This window comes from Cibotium barometz, chromosome 14 (assembly GCF_041138505.1).
Source record: "Cibotium barometz isolate CiBa-2024 chromosome 14, ASM4113850v1, whole genome shotgun sequence".
NCBI classification, from domain to species: Eukaryota; Viridiplantae; Streptophyta; class Polypodiopsida; order Cyatheales; family Cibotiaceae; genus Cibotium; species Cibotium barometz.
The window spans coordinates 24,580,528-24,599,585 of NC_141059.1; the positions used below are offsets into that span (position 1 = coordinate 24,580,528).

The following is a 19,058-nucleotide window of genomic DNA, read 5'->3' on the forward strand; positions in this document are numbered from 1 at the left end:
CGTTATTACGGTTATATTTACTATGTAAACCCCCATATGAGTTTCCTTTAGGCTAAACTACTCACTATGACCCTCTTATACATTATCTAACAGGGTTAAGTATAGAATAGAAATCACTTACAAATGACACCACAAAACATGCATTAAAAGCCCCAAAATTGACCAAAAATCGACATCTCTAAAATTACTAAATTTGTGACCAAACTTAATATTTTATGTCCTCTAAGTATTTCCCACTTTTCAACATTAAATGTATATGCTAAAAAATCACCGAGTCAAATGGACCCAAAAATATGTACATATGCGTACGTTACATCCTCAACTCTGCAATTGAATCTCTAACTCTGCACAACACTTGAAACTACACAAGAAACTATATTTTGCAGCTGTATTCTACACACTTTCTTGAAACTGCACCAAGATTCTATATACAACAACCTTCTTCTTGCAATATTCCTTTAAGAACTCAAAGATTTGGCAATCTAGGGTTTTAATCTTGAAGAAATTAGGGCTTTAAGGATTAATCTTTGAAAACGTATGCTCCCTACGGAAGATAATGCAGAAATCATTCAAAATTGGTAACTGAAATTTCTATAAAGCCTAATTTTGAAAAAGAAAATCAAAAAAGCAAGAAATTCAAGAAATCAAGTAGTAAAGTGGATTAGGGTTTTTGAAAATAGTGATTAATACAAATTCAAAAATGATCAATACATTTTCATTGCTATTCTTGTTAAATCAAGAAATTAGCAAATCTAAAAACTATGTAAAAATTGAATCCGAAAATGATGAAAGCTCAAATCACTCTCTAATCAACAAAACCAAGAGATAATCCATAAAATGGTTGAAACTCCTAAATTTGGCAAGAAAATACAAGAAAATAGGGTTTTTAAAATCTTAGGATTTCACTAATCCGCGATTAGGAAAACCTATTCTAGGATCAAAGATCAAGCTCTAGTACCAATGAAAGAAGTGAGGAAGGAGATGACTCGTTTAGCGTAGAGTTGGAAACACGAAACATCGTTTACATGGAGTCCAATACATGGGTAAAGGTCACCATGGACGCTTGGGCATGAGCTCCAAGAAGACATAGATGTCTATATGATAAAAGTGTAAAAAAGGGTACAATATCCATGAGCCCTATGCCTAATAGAGCCCAAGGTTCCCAACACTCCACATGTAAATGACCCTAAGCCTAAGTGCCTAGGCTCCATCCCCCATGTACATGTGCATACCAAATCTACTTCTTTACACAGTAGAGGGAATAGTGTTACAAAATAATATCAAGAATTTGAGTCATGCATAAGAAATCGAGATGGTGACTGTTAGTGTTGGCATAGATGATCGCATGGTGGCATGCATCATCGTGCATAAAGTGAACCAACAGCATAAACCATCGTAGTGGTGGAGATGAGTTATAATTATAAATTGGAGTGGTGGGGGGGAGGGGGGATCGATAAAATCTCTCTGGTGGTGGAATGCATCATCGTGCATAAAGTGAACCAACAGCATAAACCATCGTAGTGGTGGAGATGAGTTATAATTATAAATTGGAGTGGTGGGGAGGGAGGGGGGATCGATAAAATCTCTATTTTGACTTATTAATAGTCAAAAGAGCATTTCACAAAAAAAAATGTTAGATAAAATCAAAACTCAACACCACTTTTGCAATCACAGTCATCAGGTGAACCCCTAAAGTTAGATAAAATCAAAACTCAACACCACTTTTGCAATCACAGTCATCAGGTGAACCCCTAAAGTAGTTCCACAAATGCAGGGTAAAAAGTAAGAGCCTATTTAAATGGTATTAATAAAGATTTATTAGAGTGAATATACTTATCCAGAAACCGGGTTGGGTGGGCCAACCTTTCAATACTCCAATAAAATAATGCACATGTTTAGCAAATTTCATTTGAGCATGTGGCGCTACATATAGGCGAAATTTATGCTCTTACGTTTGTAGGATACTGTCAGGCATTTTTCTGAGAAGTATTTCGGGCTCGTGTATATATGGATGCATGGTAGGTGTGAAGAGGTTGGCTTTTGAGGGCGTTGCCAGGTGTACAGGGTGGACGGATTTGATTTGGGCTTGTGCAGGCCTGTTCGGAGTAAGGCTAGCTAGTGGTTCGATGGTTCTGAATGTGTATGCGTCCCCAAGTATTGGTGTTGGTTTCGTGGGTTGTGTTGAAGGTATGGAAGCATGGGCACTGGAAGGCTGTGTTTGAATGTGTGTGGAGCATGGGCAAGCAAAGATGATGTGGCCAATGTGCCTTGACATGGTGTGAAAAGAAGCATAATAGTGTGGCCATCTTTAGGCCTTGGAAAATAAGAAAATAATGATTTACGTGGCCATAAAATTGAAAAGCCACGTGGAGGCTAGAGTAGAGGCCAGCGCTGGCCAGCACGTGAAGGAGAAGTTCGAGAAGCTGGCGGGAGATGCGCAGCGGAGAGAATAAGCAGTGAGGCCGCCGTTTTGAAAAGGGGGGAGCTCTAATTGAATTGCAGAGGAGTTGCAGGCGACTGGGGAGCGCCATGCTGCAACCAGAGAAGGGGGGGCTCCCGTGTGAAGGGAGTGTGGACGCGCAGGTCGGACTATCGAAGGCAACAAGTGGAGGGCCGCCTTGCGAAGTGCAGAGGAGGGCGACGTGCAGCCAGGCGGCGCAGGAGGGAGTCGCCTTGTGATATTGGATGGGGCTCTTGGGCGCAACACCAGGATTGCAGAGGTTGGTCGTGTGGAGTGCTGGGGGTCTCTCTGAGCGTGTAGGCACGATAAGCTGGCGAAGGGTGTACGCCCTGGGTATGAGAAGTAGAGGCTGGACACGCCTTGTGGGTTAGCACAGTGCAGAGAGAGACGCCAGAGAGTGTGTGGCCATCGTGTAAAGCTAGGGGCCTCCCTAGCGAAAACAGCCGTAGTGAGTGGAGACACAAGGTTGGCCCGTAAGAGGAGCTCGGTTTAGCAGGCTGGCGGATGATATGCAGCTGCTGCAAGTGTGAGAGAAGCCACCTTGGTGACTGAGTGGCTGGCTACTGTGGATGTTGGCGACAGAGAGCTGACTGGAAACGCCGACGAGCTGGTGAGCTCTTGAATTTGGGAGTGGATGCAAAGAGGAAGTGCCGCCTAGGTGAAGCTGCTGGCGGCGAGAGGACAATCGCGTGGATGTGTAGAAGTCAAAGGTGAAGCTGCTGACAGGTCGAGGGTAAAAGCCGCCTTTGAAGTGTGTAGCGGTGATGACTGACGTCGACGGGCTGGCGAAGAGCAAAGAGCAGTGGCGAAGAAGAAAAACGTGTGGGTTAGTAAAGGTAAGAGGAGTGAGGTCGTGTGGGCTGGCGTGTGGGAGCCGCCTAGGAGCTGCTGGTGAGGACAAAGGGGAGCCGCGTCGATTGTAGAGGAGAGAGAACTGGATTGGCTGAGCACGCAGGCAAAGGGTTGACAGATGATGGCTGTTTGCAAGTGTGGAAGCAAGACAAGAGTTACGTGGCTGATGGCTGCAGGTTGTGAGAAGCCGCTTTGGGCTTTCGACAAGTGTGAAGGTGGGATGCCCAGGAGGGCTCGCAACTAGTGGAGGATCGCCGTGAAGAAAGGAGAGCAAAGCGTAGGCTGGTGTGGGCCGCGTAAGTGAAGACTGGAGCGTGGATGGACTGAGGTGGTGTGGCCTTGGTTCGGTTAGTCAGAGTGGACACAGAGCAGGGTGCCGAGTGAAGCAGAGATTGAGACAGGTGTTGCGGCCGGTAGCACTGCAAAGAAGTGGCAGAGGAAGTGGGTTTGGACTGGCTGACAGCAGAGGATCAGCACAGAGAGAGTGGAGAGAGAGATGATGGGTAGCTGCTGACGACACATGCAGAAGTGATGGGCTGCAGAGAGTTGAGGGTTAGCTGGTGGGGCGCCCTCTGCTGAAGTGAGAGTGGCCGGGTTCATTCTGGTGTGATTGGCACAGCAGGCAGGCGAGTGGATCATGCGGTGATTGGGGATGTGATGTATCCTCGGCAGTGAGACAGGTCTGAGTAAGTGTTCGTATGGTTGTGTGAGTAAGGCTTCTGTGTCGGGAGAAGCTTGTATGAAATGTTTTGACTGAAATAAATTACTGGGTATTTACTGGTCTACGGTGCCCCTGTTTTTGGCTGTCAGTCTGGCGTGGGTGGGTGTTGAAGTGTGAGAAAGTGTTCCAGCCGCCGATGGCTGGTGGTGCCCTCGTTCGTGTGTGTTATTCCAAGTTTGCGAGGTGAAGGGCTATAGAGGCAATGGTTCTTTCTTCTTTTTTTCACCTCACAGATACAACGGGTCGTCACCACATCAAAGAGACTTCCTTCAAATTGGCTCACATATGACCATATTTACAACCATAACCGTGAGCATAAAAATGGCATGGTTGGCCATAATTCTGAAAATGCAACCTTCCCCTCAACCAAAACTTGTGCTTCAATAAAGTTTGATACATTTGAGTATTGGAATGATCATGGAAACTACTATTTCAAGCCTTTTACAAAAGCCGAATCTGGAACATACTCACTTTTTCATGGTTCTTCCCTTTTCTTCCTTGAGCACGTCGTTAGGCTTGAACACCACTCCTTAATTTCGAGTATCTCATCGGCACTTGGTATGGAATTCTCCCCATCCTGCATTCCCAAGAAAAACAAAATGTGTATAGGTCGAATAGGTTTCATTATTGAAGACATTAAATAGCTCAATTAAGGAGGAAGGGCCATTTAATTTCGGCGGTTATACCTTGTATTTTGCCAAAATGTTGACACTGGAATTGTTGTTTTCTTCAGAAAACTTGAATTCTACATGGATGCAGTGCAGCTTCTTCTCTTCAAGACCGCTAATAGCATTGATAATGGTGTCATTAGCTTCTGCTACTTGGACAGTCATGTTCATGTTGATGTGAAAAAGAGGCGGTTGTTGACCAGCGGCCTGGCTTGTCAGCACCTGCATGTCCGAGTACTGGGTTTCGACTGACCGACTGCAAGAGCCGGTCTGTGCAGGAGGAGGAGGAGTTGGCGGCTGATGCAGATCAGTTGAGAGAAAGTACTGTTGGTGGCTACACGCACGGCTTGCTCAAGCTCATCTGCACGGTTCTGGAGTTGTTTGAGGTGTTGGAGAGTACGCTCCAGGATACTCACCTTATCGGCTTTCTGCCAGACAAAGTAAAATTACAGAAAGAAAAAATCAATGCAGGATATATGATTATATGGGAAACAACACTAATTTACTCATATAGGAATAATTACGGATCATCATAACTACAGCTAACCAATTAAGCAACTGATCCCTGTAGACCTATGAATTTATATGTGATTTAGATACACCCGCTATGTAATTAATGACTGAGTCACACTGGCGCTCGACTGGCTGGACAGCACAGCCTTACATTGCTGCAGCCTCTCTCGTCCTTAAAATTCACGCATTTGCTAGACATTGGTAGAAGTATAAGTCGTCACCTTCATTATACTTGGCACAACATTTCTGAGGGCTTTGAAGCTTTCGCTTTGCCTTTGCCTCCGTTGGCGCTCTGCTATCATGTGTAGCCTAGCCAATTCCTTTTGCTGCACTCTGCTATTGCCATCCAGCTTAAGATTAGAGCAGTGGCCTTTACACAGGGACAAGACTGTCCAACGCGCACCGTCGACCAGGACCTCTCCACGAATCATAGGTTGCCATGTCAGAACCTGCTGGCCCAGTCAGGCTCCATAGGCCCATAACCTATGACGCCACTTTGCAAAATGTGTGATTTTCCACCACGTTTGCATTTGATTTTGACCCTCAAAACATGACAAAGGGACCCTTAATCCCCCCCCCCCCCTCCCCCCCCCTTGCTCTTAGGCTATAAGCTACCCACCACTTTGCAACACGTGTGCTTTTCCATCACGTTTTTTTTTTAAAAGTTTGGCATTAGAGAAGAGACGGGCTTAGTACCCATGGGACCCCCCTTATCCCACAAATCAGGGGCAAGGCACATCAATCGGGGTAGCCAGCAGGGTTCGAACCCATAACCTGGGTTTTGACAACGAAACACCTTAGCAACTGAGCTACCGCCCGATGATAACTTTTCCATCACGTTTACAAAATCAAGCTTTGTGATCTTTTAAGAAATGATGTTGACATATCTTGTGCACACCATCGTTTTCGTAAGGGCCTCTTATCTTGGAATTGTGAATCTCTAGAACAACTTTTTACACCTTCAAAAAACTTATGCTAACTTGACAACACATCAACCTCTTACCTATCTACTAGGTATACAACCAATAAATTTATGAGAGCCTTAAAGTCTAAGTTATCTTAACTTTGGTGAAAAATCTCAAAATAAGGTAACTTGCTATACGGTGACTCAACTTGGGTCTTTGAATTTGATTGCAAGAAGTGTTCCCCTATATGACATTAGCCTGAAAAAATCATATTATATTACATATGATAAACACTTGGCAATATCTCTTTTCATAAGTGTTGAGTCATTTTCAATCCTTCTTTTAAATTCTACATGACTTTTCTATGCCACATTATTTCTCCATTGTAGGATCATTATTTGCTTCTTCCAATACTCAAAATATTTATCGTCTCTAGTGACCCATGCAAGCTCAATCTCTAGTGGTAGGCTACTTTTCTTTCCCATTAACCATACCCCAAATGATTTCCCTCATTAGATTATATTTAACCTTCATTTACCAAGTTCCTTGACCTCTAGTGGTAGGCTTCTTTTCCTCACCGCTAGTGGTAGGCTTCTTTTCTTTCCCATTAACCATACTCGATATGCTTTCCCTCATTAGATGATATTTAACCTTCAGTTACCAATTATGGAAACCTTGACCATCAAACTTTTCTAAATGCATAGAGTGAGATGCCAGTTTTTATGAGAAGGAAGGACTTACCCTTTGGTTTTTCATAGCAAGGAAATGTGTAATACTTTACAATAGAGATTAGGTGATTAATCCAACTCCTTAATGACCATTAATGTGTTGGACGTAAAAGGAGATGCACTGCATATACTCATAGACAAAACAAGCACACGAGCTCAAAGAGCAACATAGATGATAGTGATAGATGGAATGTGCCCAATGATAAGGAGTGAGTGGAGTGAGTGAGTGGAGTATAACATACTAGTAGCCCTGCAAGGGTTGGAGTTGCTATCACACTAAGGGTGTGTTCTCATAGGGAAAAAATCCGTACCAACACAAGGTGAAAAGTTCCCATGATTATCTCTGTTCACATTTGAACTTCTTGGAGGAAAAAGTCTACCAAACCCCCCTAAAGAGAATGGAGTGAACGAATACAAGGTGTAGCAGACTACCTTGGTAGAGGTAATAAGTTTAGATCTTGTCAGAAAGCTTCCAACTTCTCCTTCAAAAGGGGCTTGGTAAATCCATCTCACACCTTGGCCTGTGTCGACACGTAGGCCTGTGTCGGCACAGAGGTTAAGGCTATCTCTCCAGCATGGATGTGCTCCTTTACATAGTGATAATGCACCTCAATGTACCTTGTCCATGTGTGGAAAACTGGATTCCGCACAACTGCTTATGCACTTTGACTATTAGTGTAAAGGGTAACAGATTGCTATCCGATAACAAGATCAGCGAAAAGACATTGGAGCCAGACATACTCCATAGTATTTATGTAGGTTGCCCTGTATTCAGCTTCACTGTAACTAGACATGGCTACTGTCAGTGGAAGTGATGGCGACTGCTTCTTGCTAAGCCATGAGATGCATGAGCTACCAACAAGAAGCAAACAATATCCACTAGTTAACACTTTTGTGTTGTAACATCCTGCCTAGTCTCACTATCTATGTAGGCGGATAAGCATAAGGAAGATGCGTTGTTGTAAAACATCGCATAGTGTTGAGTGCCTTGAAGGTATGTGAAGACATGCTTCACTGTTGCCAATGCCGAGTGCTAGGACAATGCATAAAACTACTCAGTTGTGATATTGCATACTAAACATTCAAATGGGTATTGCACAGATATATATGACATCCAATAGCTTGTTGATAGGTGGCAACATCAAAGGACTCAAAAGAGTCCTCAATCGACAGTCAGAGATCGGGTTCCATAGGAATAGAAACAGGTTTGCAACCTATCATTTGGAATTATTCCAAGAGCTACTGACTGTATCTTCTCTGGGATAACATGATGCCCCCTCAATTGGAACAAACTAAATACCCAAATAATAATGTAGAAGACCCATGTTGAAAACATCAAATGGATTCTGTAGGTCAGCTCTATGAAGGCTTCAATGTGTCCCTCCTCTCAGGGCATGTCGAGCAGATCATCCACATAAATATTAAGAATAAGGAGATGATCCCCTAGTTTGCAGACATAAAGAGTTCTCTCAATGGAGCTATTCTGAAATAGGTAAGAGAGTAGGTATGCATGTATCTTCTAATACAAAGCAGCACAAGGAGCCTGTTTAAGACCATAAAAATCATAACAAATCTCTCCTAACTCATAACCTAAAAAGCATAAGTGTCTTGGTCTAAGCTCACTACATTGCCTAGAAATTCCATGAACCCCTCGCCTACTAGGAACAACCCAAATTTTGTCATATGTGAAGTCTCACGATGATTGACTTTTAGTAAAATATTAATTCCATAATGTTTTTCCTCTCTAGATCAAGTAAAGTCATGCGACCTTCTTATATTTGAGCTAAGTTTATTACTTGTAAAGCCTATCTATGAGATAAGGAGGTTCATAATTATAGGACCATTATAGATTCATTATCATTATATTTCACCCCAAAAAGTAAGTTTTTTCTTGACTAAAGGTTTGGTTTATTAGCATGTGTTGAGGTCATGTGAGTAAATGTTTTTTGAGACTAAGCATAAGTGTCTAAAGATTCAAAGTGTGACTAATTTTTTTAAAAGGCTAAGCATTATGAAAGAAGAAAATAATCATCCATTATCATTAAAGATTTTTTTTAAAAAAAAAGCCAAACATTGTTGGAAGAAGAAAATAATCATCCATTAGAGTGAGCAAAGGTTTAAAGGATAAAATGTTATTTCAAAAGCATGAAGATTTTATCCTAGTTACATTCAGCATAAAGTACATGCCAAGGATAGCCACCTATTTCCGTATATTCAAGGAGATGATTGTGGAGACAATAGGAGACATTTGAAATTATTCTCTAGAAACTCAAAAACTCAAGTTTCTTCATCCTTAGAGGCTTTTACTTGAAGCTTGTTTAAGGCCACCAATATATAAATGAAGTGCCCTTGCTTATGCTAATCACTTCTGTCATTAGACTTAAACATTTTCATGATTAGATTTTAACTCTTATTGCTTAGTTGTTGGAGGTACATGCGTAGTGGGAATTGCAAGATGGGAAAAAGGGATAACAAGTAATCCCACATGCAAGATGGGAAAAAGGGATAACAAGTAATCCCACATGCAAAGGCAGTATGGAAGATGAATAGACACATATAGTCCAAAGTGATAACAAGTAATACCACATACAAAGGTAGTGTGGAAGATGAAAGGGTATATCTAGTAAAAAGGGATGACTCCTATCTTCAACTCCTCCAGAGGGCTGGTTAGGTAGATTACGGATATGCCTTGGCATTTTAGAGTCTCCGTAGCCCCATGCAGATGTACTATGTGCCTCTAGGCATGCTAGCAGCCCTCATGAAAGGGGCACACTAGGCATATATGTTGGCTAATCATTAGTTTCTTCCTTGGTGTGTGAACCATGACATATCATGGGTGGTGTGACAACTCTTGGTTTCCAAGATTAGTTTGTTTGCCATGCTTAACCACCATGTCTAATCATCATTTCTATCCACCCTTTAAGCTTTCTTCAATCACAACCTAGGAGTGGTGTTAAAGCCTAGTTTATCCAAGTATAGGTTTAATTAGTTTATTCATGCATAGTTGATCCAAGACCCGGTTTATATTAATTAAAAAAGATCATATTAGGGAGTTTGGGAAAATCCCAATTCCTATTTTGTAAGATCAAAAAATGGGGGGCATGGTAAACCCTTTGAAGATTTTGTCTTAACCCCCTCATGTGACATATCGTTGGAAAGCTCTTGAAGAGTAGGTTCTAAATCCACATTCTCTGATAACTTTGGAAGTAGTATATGTGCTCAAGATGCGCCAAAAAGTAGATTGAGAAATAAATTCCCAAAGTAATGCGATTCTCCCAAACTCCCTAATATGGTCTTAAAACCATCATTGGTAGCTAAATTAAGCCTTTTCTTTCTTTATAACAAGAATACCCTTCCCTGCAAATCGGTTGAGATCTCCCTCTCTCAAGACTTTTACTTCAAGGCTAAGTATATATGTCTCTTACTAAGCTCTTTCACACACACAAATCAAAGGGCATCAACGAGTTTGAAGAACTTTGCCATGAAATCAACTCTAGAAAATACAGTACCCACCTACAGGAAAATTGTAAATTTGGTGCCTATAGTGGGATTGAAGAAAAAACTTTCTAGGGATCATTAATTGGGTCTGTGAGAAGTAAACACAACAAATCTTGAATCATTCATCCATGAGAATCAATCCTTTTCTCGATTTATAGCTGTATGTGACTAACAGTCTACATCCTCCACATCAACATCAAACAGCTTTCCAGATTCAACGATTGGCCATATTTACTTCCTTGGACGGGTTTACTTTCCTGGCCATTTTTATTTTTTCTTTCGGTTAGCTGATTCCTCATCATCAAATTTTGACCTGCTACTTTCCATTCCATTCCACACCTGCCAATTTTGCATCCTATAGAATGCTAATCTAGTAAGTTTACACAACCCTTTATAGACATTTGAAGTGCTTTAACTCCCTTGTAGGTTCTCCAAGTGTCAAATATACTTTAGTCTATATATGCCTTTGTTGTGCTAAATGTCTAGAAACACTAATGAGTTGTTTGGCATGCTATTTGTTGAGGACAAGGTAGATGAAACCAACTATCCCATGTGGGTATATATGATGCGTCATATTCTGATGGCAAAGAACCTGTGCATATATGTATATGGTACCTCCAGCTTGTTGGGCCCGCATCTGCTCTTAGCACATCCACTAGATCCACTATTAGAACCAGTGAATCTAGTTCTAGTGGTAGTGTACGTTGTGCACGATGGGATGCCAACGATGCACGTGTATCCACTTATTGCTCTCTCATCCAAATGGAAAATTATTCCTCACATCCAATCTTGTTCATCCACTAAGTGCATGGGATGTCCTTGCCTCTCTGTGTCAAATCCACAATGAAGCCTAAGTTGCCTGCCTAAGTTGCCTATCTCTAGAAAAATCTTGACTTGGAGCATAATGTGAATCTATGGATGCCTTTCTAACCCATGTCAATGATATGAGAGAACAACTGATCAATATCAATGAGGTTATTCCGGAAAGTTCTCTTGTCTCTACTGTTCTCTCAATGGCTTGCTTGAATCATATCAAGGATTTTCTACCACACTCCGCCTCCTGAAAAAGAGCAATTCATATTTTTATACTTTTGATGAGTTAGTGGCTCTCTTGTATAGGAAGAGCAGTCTCATTCCAATAGGAACAATATGCTTTCTTCTGATCAGGCATTTGTTGACTCCCATCGTGGAAAGGGTAAATATGGGGCTCCATCACGTGCTAAGCCTAAGGGAAAACCACAAGCCCCATCACAGAAACCCCTAAGCCCCAAGAAAAGACAGCTTAGAAGAAAAAGAGATGCAATTATTGTCGAAAACCTAGCCATATTCTAGAGGACTGTAGGAAGCGGAAGGAGAGCGAGAAGAAGAAAAATTAGCTAAGGAGGTTCTACCCACTTATACAAGTGACAATGCAGAGGAAGCAAATTTTGCACATGATGGCTATGCACTAACAACAACATGTAGTGATCCACCTACCTCTTGTCTGTCCTTGTGGGATGTTGATTGGTACTTTGATTCCAGTGCCACTAAGCACATTACTTTATGCAAGCAGTTGTTTACTACCTTGAGAGATGCTATGCTAGGTGGAATAATTTTGTGTGCTAACAATGCATCCTATGCCATCAAAGACATTGGCAATGTGGAATTGACTTCATGCTCTGGGGATCCTTATACTTTTGCTGACACCTTGTATGTACCCGAAATCTGCAAGAATCTCATTTTTGTCTGAGAACTTGCTAAATCTGGCCTAAAGATCCAATTTTTTTAATCATTGTTGTTCCATTCACAACATTCTGATGCGCTTCTCTTATCTCGTACGTTACGCAATGGCCTGTACATGCTTGACATGTATGGCAAGAGTACTGATTCTCATACAGATGCCTTGATTGTTTTCACACCATAGATTCAACATGACACTGGGCTTTGGCATGCCCAGTTTGATCACTTGAATTTTCCATCTCTTTTTGTTGTTACAACATTAAGCTATGGTTCATGAGCTACCGCCTATGTAGCTCCCCCACAAGCTCCCCCACAAGCAGGTATGCGAGGGATGTATATTGGAAAAGATGCATCGTCATTCCCTTTTGAAAGATGGCACTACCCATGATACACACCCATTATAGCTAGTGCAAAGTGATCTCTATGGTCCTATCTAGGTCATGGCAATTAGAGCTTAGGATTTAAACATTGGATGCCGTACGTAAGAAACTTCCATTCTGCCTCAATGCCTCAATTTCTGTATGCCTCTTCCGTTTTCCATTAGTTTCTTCCTGTTGCTAGAAATGCTTGCAATCATAAGCTATTGACATTGCGTACAGACATGGGGGGGTATTTATCAAATGAGTTTAGTACTTTCTGCTATCCCATGGCATTTCTCATCAATGTACTACTCCTTATACCCAGAACAGAATGGTGTGGCTGAACGTCAGAATCGAACACTCATGGAAATGGTTGGATGTGTGCTCAAAAGAGAGGATCTACCTTTAAATTAGATTTTGGATTGAAGCCATCATATGTGCCAATTATGTACTACGCTACCCAGTTAAGGCCTTGAAATCTATAGCTTATGAAGCTTGGAATGGCAAACTTCTAGTCATTATGCATATATGTGTTTTTAGCTATCTGGCTTATGTTCATATACCAGCACAACACAAACATAAGCTTGACGCAAAGGCTTTTAAATGTATCTTTGTGGGGTATAACAGTGAGAGAAAAGGATATTGGTTGTATGTTCCATCCAGTCAAAAGCTGATTGTATCCAGGATTTCATCTTTGATGAATATGCATCTCAACCTATGCTTTCTTGTTGGCTATAGCCATCCATTGATGCTCCGGATGTATTTGATACATTACTACCTTTGTTTGGTACAAGTGCTGACTCCTCTAAACCCATCTTGGCTATAGCCAACAAGAAAGCATAGGTTGAGATGCATATTCATCTTTGATGAATATGCATCTCAACCTATGCTTTCTTGTTGGCTATAGCCATCCATTGATGCTCCGGATGTATTTGATACATTACTACCTTTGTTTGGTACAAGTGCTGACTCCTCTAAACCCATCTTGGCTTCGACTCAACCTACTGCTCTATAGCCCATCTGTAGATTGAGCAATTCAACAGTATCTCTATTGCTTTCGGATCAGCAACCCTTTAATTTGGACGCTGTGGGTAATGCATTAATTGAAGAGGATGCATCGCTTCATGATTCTTAGCGGATTTTGTGCTGGCTTCGGGCTACCTTGCATGATGGCAAGCTGCTTGCATGTTTGCCGCTAGGTTGGCTGAACCCAAGCTACCTCTAAACATGCATCTCATTTTGTTGAAACATTCCTTGTTGCTACTGCATTGAAAGAGGAATCACTTTCTCACTTGGATTCCTTGGAGGATGACAATTGGGTTTCAGCCAGCCAGATCGCAGTTGCACTCCATTGCTAGAAATAATACATGGGAGTTATGTGATTTGCTTGCTCTGTCGACAAGCGTGCTATAGGTAAAAATTGGGTGTTTAAGCTAAAGCGAAAGCTTGACGGCTCCATTGATTGATATAAGGCTCGATTAGTTGCCAAGGGAAGGCATTAACTATGATGAGACTTAATTGCACCTACATCACATATGGCGAGACCATTTGGACTCTGGTTGCATTGGTTGCCCATAAGGGTTGGAATGTGCATCAGTTGGATGTCAAAACTACATTTCTAAATGGTGATTTGAGGAAGAGGTTTATGTCACACCACCTCCTGGCTTTGTTCAGTGGGGTGTAGAGCATCAGGTATGCCAATTGCACAAAGCATTATATGGTCTTAAACAGGCTCCTCGTGCTGCTTTGTATTAGAAGATACATGCATACCTACTCTCTTACCTATTTCAGAATAGCTCCATTGAGAGCACTCTTTATGTCCACAAACTAGGGGATCATCTCCTTATTCTTAATATTTATGTGGACGATGACATGCCCTGAGGAGGGACACATTGAAGCCTTCATAGAGCTGACCTGCAAAAATCAATTTGATGTTTTCGACATGGGTCTTCTACATTATTATTTGGGTATTTAGTTTGTTCCAATTGAGGGGGGCATCTTGTTATCCCCCAGAGAAGATACATCCAGCAGCTCTTGGAACAATTCCAAATGATAGGTTGTAAACCTGTTTCTATTCCTATGGAACCCGATCTCTGACTGTCAATTGAGGACTCTTCTGAGTCCTTTGATGTCGCCACCTATCAACAAGCTATTGGATGCCATGTATATCTGTGCAATACCCATCTAAATGTTTAGTATGCAATGTCACAATTGAGTAGTTTTATGCATTGTCCTGGCACTCGGCATTGGCAACAGTGAAGGACGTCTTCCGACACCTTCAAGGCACTCAACACTATGCATTTAGATAAGTTTGATGGTCAAAGTTTCCATAATTGGTAACTGAAGGTTAAATATCATCTAATGAGGGAAAGCATATCGAGTATGGTTAATGGGAAAGAAAAGAAGCCTACCCCACTAGCGGCGGTGAGGAAAAGAAGCCTACCACTAGAGATCAAGGAACTTGGAAAATGAAGGTTAAATATAATCTAATGAGGGAAATCATTTGGAGTATGGTTAATGGGAAAGAAAAGTAGCCTACCACTAGAGATTGAGCTTGCATGGGTCACTAGAGATGATAAATATTTTGAGTATTGGAAGAAGCAAATAATCATCCATCATCATTAGACTAAGAAAAGGTTTAAAAGATCAAACTCTATTTGTAAAAGAATCAAGGTTTTATTCTAGTTACATTCACCACAATTAGATGACAGGGGTGGCCACCTTTTTCCCTTTATTTAAGGATAATATTGAGGAGAGAACATGGGACATTTGAAATGATTCTCTAGCCACCTTTTTCCCTTTATAAGTTTAGGAGATGATTGAGGAGAGAACATGGGACATTTGAAATGATTCTCTAGCACTAGTGGCTCGTACTTAAAGCTTATTAAGGCTATCAATCTAGAAGGGCTCTTTCTTATGCTAATCACTTGTATCATTAAACTTATTAATCATTTCTCATTAGCTTAACCAATATTTCTTAGTGTGTTTACTATGCTTAACCACTATGTCTAATCATCATCTCTATACAGCCTAAGCTCTCCTAAATCATAACCTAAGAATCATAAGTGTCTTGGTGGTTTTCCACATAAGAATGTGTGTACCTTGAAAGTGGGCTTAGTGGATCTACCATGCCCACACATTGAACATCACTAATGAGTTATCATCCACTCTCTACCTTGATCCATATTGTTCTTGTAATAAAGAGGCTATTCAACATGATTTGAGCACATGATTGTGCTTGTCATAGTAGAAACACTTTGCCTTTGATTTCTTTTGTTTAAGCGTTGGAATTACCAGAGCTCTTCCCCTTACATTTCTTTGCATTTATAGATAATGGAGTGTCACAATCATCTCTTGCTTTAAAATGCATCAAGGCTTTAAATAACCCTCCAATGGAGGTGATATAAGGGGTCTTCACAATAATACCCATGAGAACATAAAATAAAATTTGATTCTCAAACAACCTTCATCTCAGCATAGAACTTGTGATCATGGACACTATTAGAAGCAATATGAATAAAAGCCACAATCCTCAAGCTTGTAGTATGTATTGGAATGATCATGGACACTATTAGAAGAAGCAATATGAATAAAAGCCACAATATTCTCAAGCATGTACTATGGAAGCCAAATTTGGAACTTACTTTCATGGTTCTTCCGTAGCTTTTACAACAAGTTAGGCTCCACCACTCCTTAATTTGCAGCACCTCGTGCGCCCATTTTCGAAAACCGCTATAATAAGAAATAGGTTCATTTTACAAAGGGCTTCAGATACTAATATCGTTGAAAGGCCATAATTTGCTGGAACAATACCTTGTATTCTGCCAAAATCCTGGCACGAATTGGCTCTTTTCCTCTGAGAATTCGGATTCCACAGCTGTTGGGCAGTTATGTAATCATGCCGATGTGAAGAAAAAGAGACGGTTGCCCATTACTCTCTATACGCAAAGAAATCTGTGCTGTACTGTTTTAGAGGAACCCATCGACGTGCCCTTCCTTAAACGTATACGGATCCTGCGCAACATTGTTTGCAGAAGCTTATTATTTAATCAGCGCTCGATCAAGCTAATAAAGCATCCCTAAAAAGATCCTTTTTTTACTTGCAGCATGGTTCTTATTAATATATTAGTAGTAGTAGATTCAGGTAATTATTAGCTATTATAGTAGGCGACGCGACAATTGCACACGAAGGGGCCAATTAGCCGAATCAACTGGACTGGTGAAGTAGCTAATTTCTTAGAGAGTAAATGCACACCGCGCGTGAGGGAGCTGGCATAGTAGTGCAGAGCGCAAGTGGAAGTCAAAGACAGCTAGTGCTAATTAGTGACTGCTTACCAACAATGAGAGTATCAAGGCTCATGAGGGCAACAAGTAAACTCACAGAATTTCAAGGCTGAGGGGCGAGACCAGCGACCAATCATACGCTGCCATGCTAGCAAACCTACCCCAGAAAAGTGGTCATCGATGACACAGCCCCGGTCACATAAGCTAATCCATAAGCGATGACGCCACTTTCCATTCACATCATGGAATGGGATGGTCACGAGTGTTCACAGTATTCATCTTTGACTACACATGTCTGGTTACTTGATGGCATCATCATCTAGATCACTCCAAGCTCCGCGTGAGGAGTCCCCAAAAAGCTAAATTATTATTCCACATATTAAGCTAAATGTCATATATGTTATAGACTTAATTGCACGTTTTTGTCTTCTTTTCAACGGACAGCTCTTAACAATGATCACAAGTCACTTTTTATAAGAAAAGTTAAGGTTTTAAATTTCGATGAAGTTTGGCCTTGCATAGGCACCTATACAGAGGGAGGTGGATCTAGTTGCTTAATAGGCTACAAAATAATCAATATCATAATTAACACATGATCTTTGTTTTCACACCACCCCTCAATCCACCATCCATACGACACCTCAATCGATACTCTCGCACATCTCACCACCAGTGTTCGAAAAAAACTATTTTCTCAAAAAGTAAAAAACCTTCATCTAAAAAATGTGAAATTATTTATAAAGAAAATTTTTAAATTTTGAAGGTTTTTGTTCTACAACCCCTCAAAATTTGTAGGTTTTTATACCCTTACGTTTCAAATTTGAAGGTAATTTTAAAAATATGCAAGTGTAAATTACACTATACCCGGGTTTTTTTCGAACACTGCTCACCACCTATACTCACAAACATGATCCACGTTATTTAAATAATGAATTGAAGCTACATCAATTAATCCCAATGTTGTCTTGAGAAATAGGCCACCATAGTTTTTAACTACGCGTACCATTGACACAGTACACATGGGCATCCCCACCAATATAAAATAAGAAAAATAACACAAGAGTGATTCTCATAATATTCCTTCTTCTTTGGGTTACAACTATCCTCAGTTGCATAAGATCAGTAAGAGGATGGCTTCATGATTAGGATAGAAAACTTGATCAACAAATAATAAAAACATGGATCTTCCTCTTCCTACAATCATTCAAACATCAATTCAACTTGTTTGTTTTACTAGGATGTTATTATGTTAGGTAAAACATTCATTGCAAAACAGTGACTTTGGTTTGGGCCAATGTATGACAGCCTGAATTTTTACGAAATCTGGAGAAATTCCATCTTTGGATACCAGAAAGCCCAAGTATTCAACGTGGTCTCGACAGAGAAAGTGCATTTTGCTCTTTTTGGCAAAGAGTTGATGCTTCCTTAGAATCTCAAGAACTTTTCGGACATGAGTCTCATGGTCAGCTGCATTCCTTGAGTAAATCAGAATGTCATCAAAGAAAACTAGAACAAAGTCATCCAAGTATTCTCTGAGGATGTCCTACATTAGGCAATTGAATGTAGCTGGGGCATTAGTTAATCCGAAAGGCATGACAGTAAATTCATAATGTCCATAGTAGCGAGTATTGATGGCTGTTTTTGGTATATCTAGATCATTGATCCTGATCTGGTAATACCCGGATTTGAGATCTATTTTTGTGAAGATCTGGGCTCCATTTAGCCTTTCCAAAAGCTCATCAATTCTTGGGATAGGATACTTATTCTTAACTGTCAGCTGATTTAGACCTCTGTAGTCCACACAGAGTCTAACCGTTCCATCTTTCTTTTTCTGAAAGAGAACTGGTGCATCCCAAGGTGAAACACTGGGTCTTACAAACCCTTGTTCTAACAGCTGCCTACTAAGCTATTCCTTGAGTTCGATGGCTTCAGGAACTGGCATTTTGTACAAGCGTAGGGCTACTGGTTGAGCTCCGAGGGTCAATTCAATCACATGATCTACTTCCCGAATTGGAGGCATTTTAGTTAGCTCTGCTGGGAATAGATCATCAAATTCACTTAACCATTCTGGCTCTTTAGCTTTAAGCTTTGAGTCTACTGGGTTCATTTTGACAACATAAATTTGTTGCTTCTTCCTAAGTCCTTTCAGTAACCTGGAAGCTTTTACTAACTGAAGGTCTGGGGATCCGGAAACTCCAGTTCCTTGGACTTTGTTCCCGTGAAGATTATGGAAGGAAATGGTTCCATTGTGACAGTGTATGTCAGCTTGATTTTTGTGGAGCCAATTCATTCCAAGGATCCCGTCAAAAACTCCTAGAGGTAAGACTTTGAACTGACAGTCGGTTACATT

At 40.9% G+C, this 19,058-nt stretch overlaps 1 protein-coding gene across 3 annotated transcripts; it reads right to left on the reverse strand.

The window, feature by feature from the left end:
• Positions 1-4,381: 4,381 nt before the first annotated feature.
• LOC147631835 (uncharacterized) lies at positions 4,382-16,768 on the reverse strand. 3 transcript variants are annotated; one of them, XM_086808393.1, is made up of 5 exons: positions 16,238-16,768; positions 16,069-16,156; positions 5,437-5,548; positions 4,721-5,130; positions 4,382-4,611 (listed from the first exon to the last, which is right to left on the reverse strand). In XM_086808393.1, the coding sequence occupies exons 4-5, from the start codon at positions 4,928-4,930 to the stop codon at positions 4,510-4,512; spliced, it is 312 nt and encodes a 103-aa protein (XP_086664519.1). In that variant the 5' UTR covers positions 4,931-5,130; positions 5,437-5,548; positions 16,069-16,156; positions 16,238-16,768; the 3' UTR covers positions 4,382-4,509. The 3 variants fall into 3 exon arrangements, 2 of the variants coding, with proteins under 2 accessions (XP_086664519.1, XP_086664518.1); XM_086808392.1 differs by lacking the exon at positions 5,437-5,548; XR_015267358.1 differs by lacking the exons at positions 4,382-4,611; positions 4,721-5,130; positions 5,437-5,548 and adding an exon at positions 13,287-14,593 and having other exon boundaries at positions 16,069-16,768.
• Positions 16,769-19,058: the final 2,290 nt, after the last annotated feature.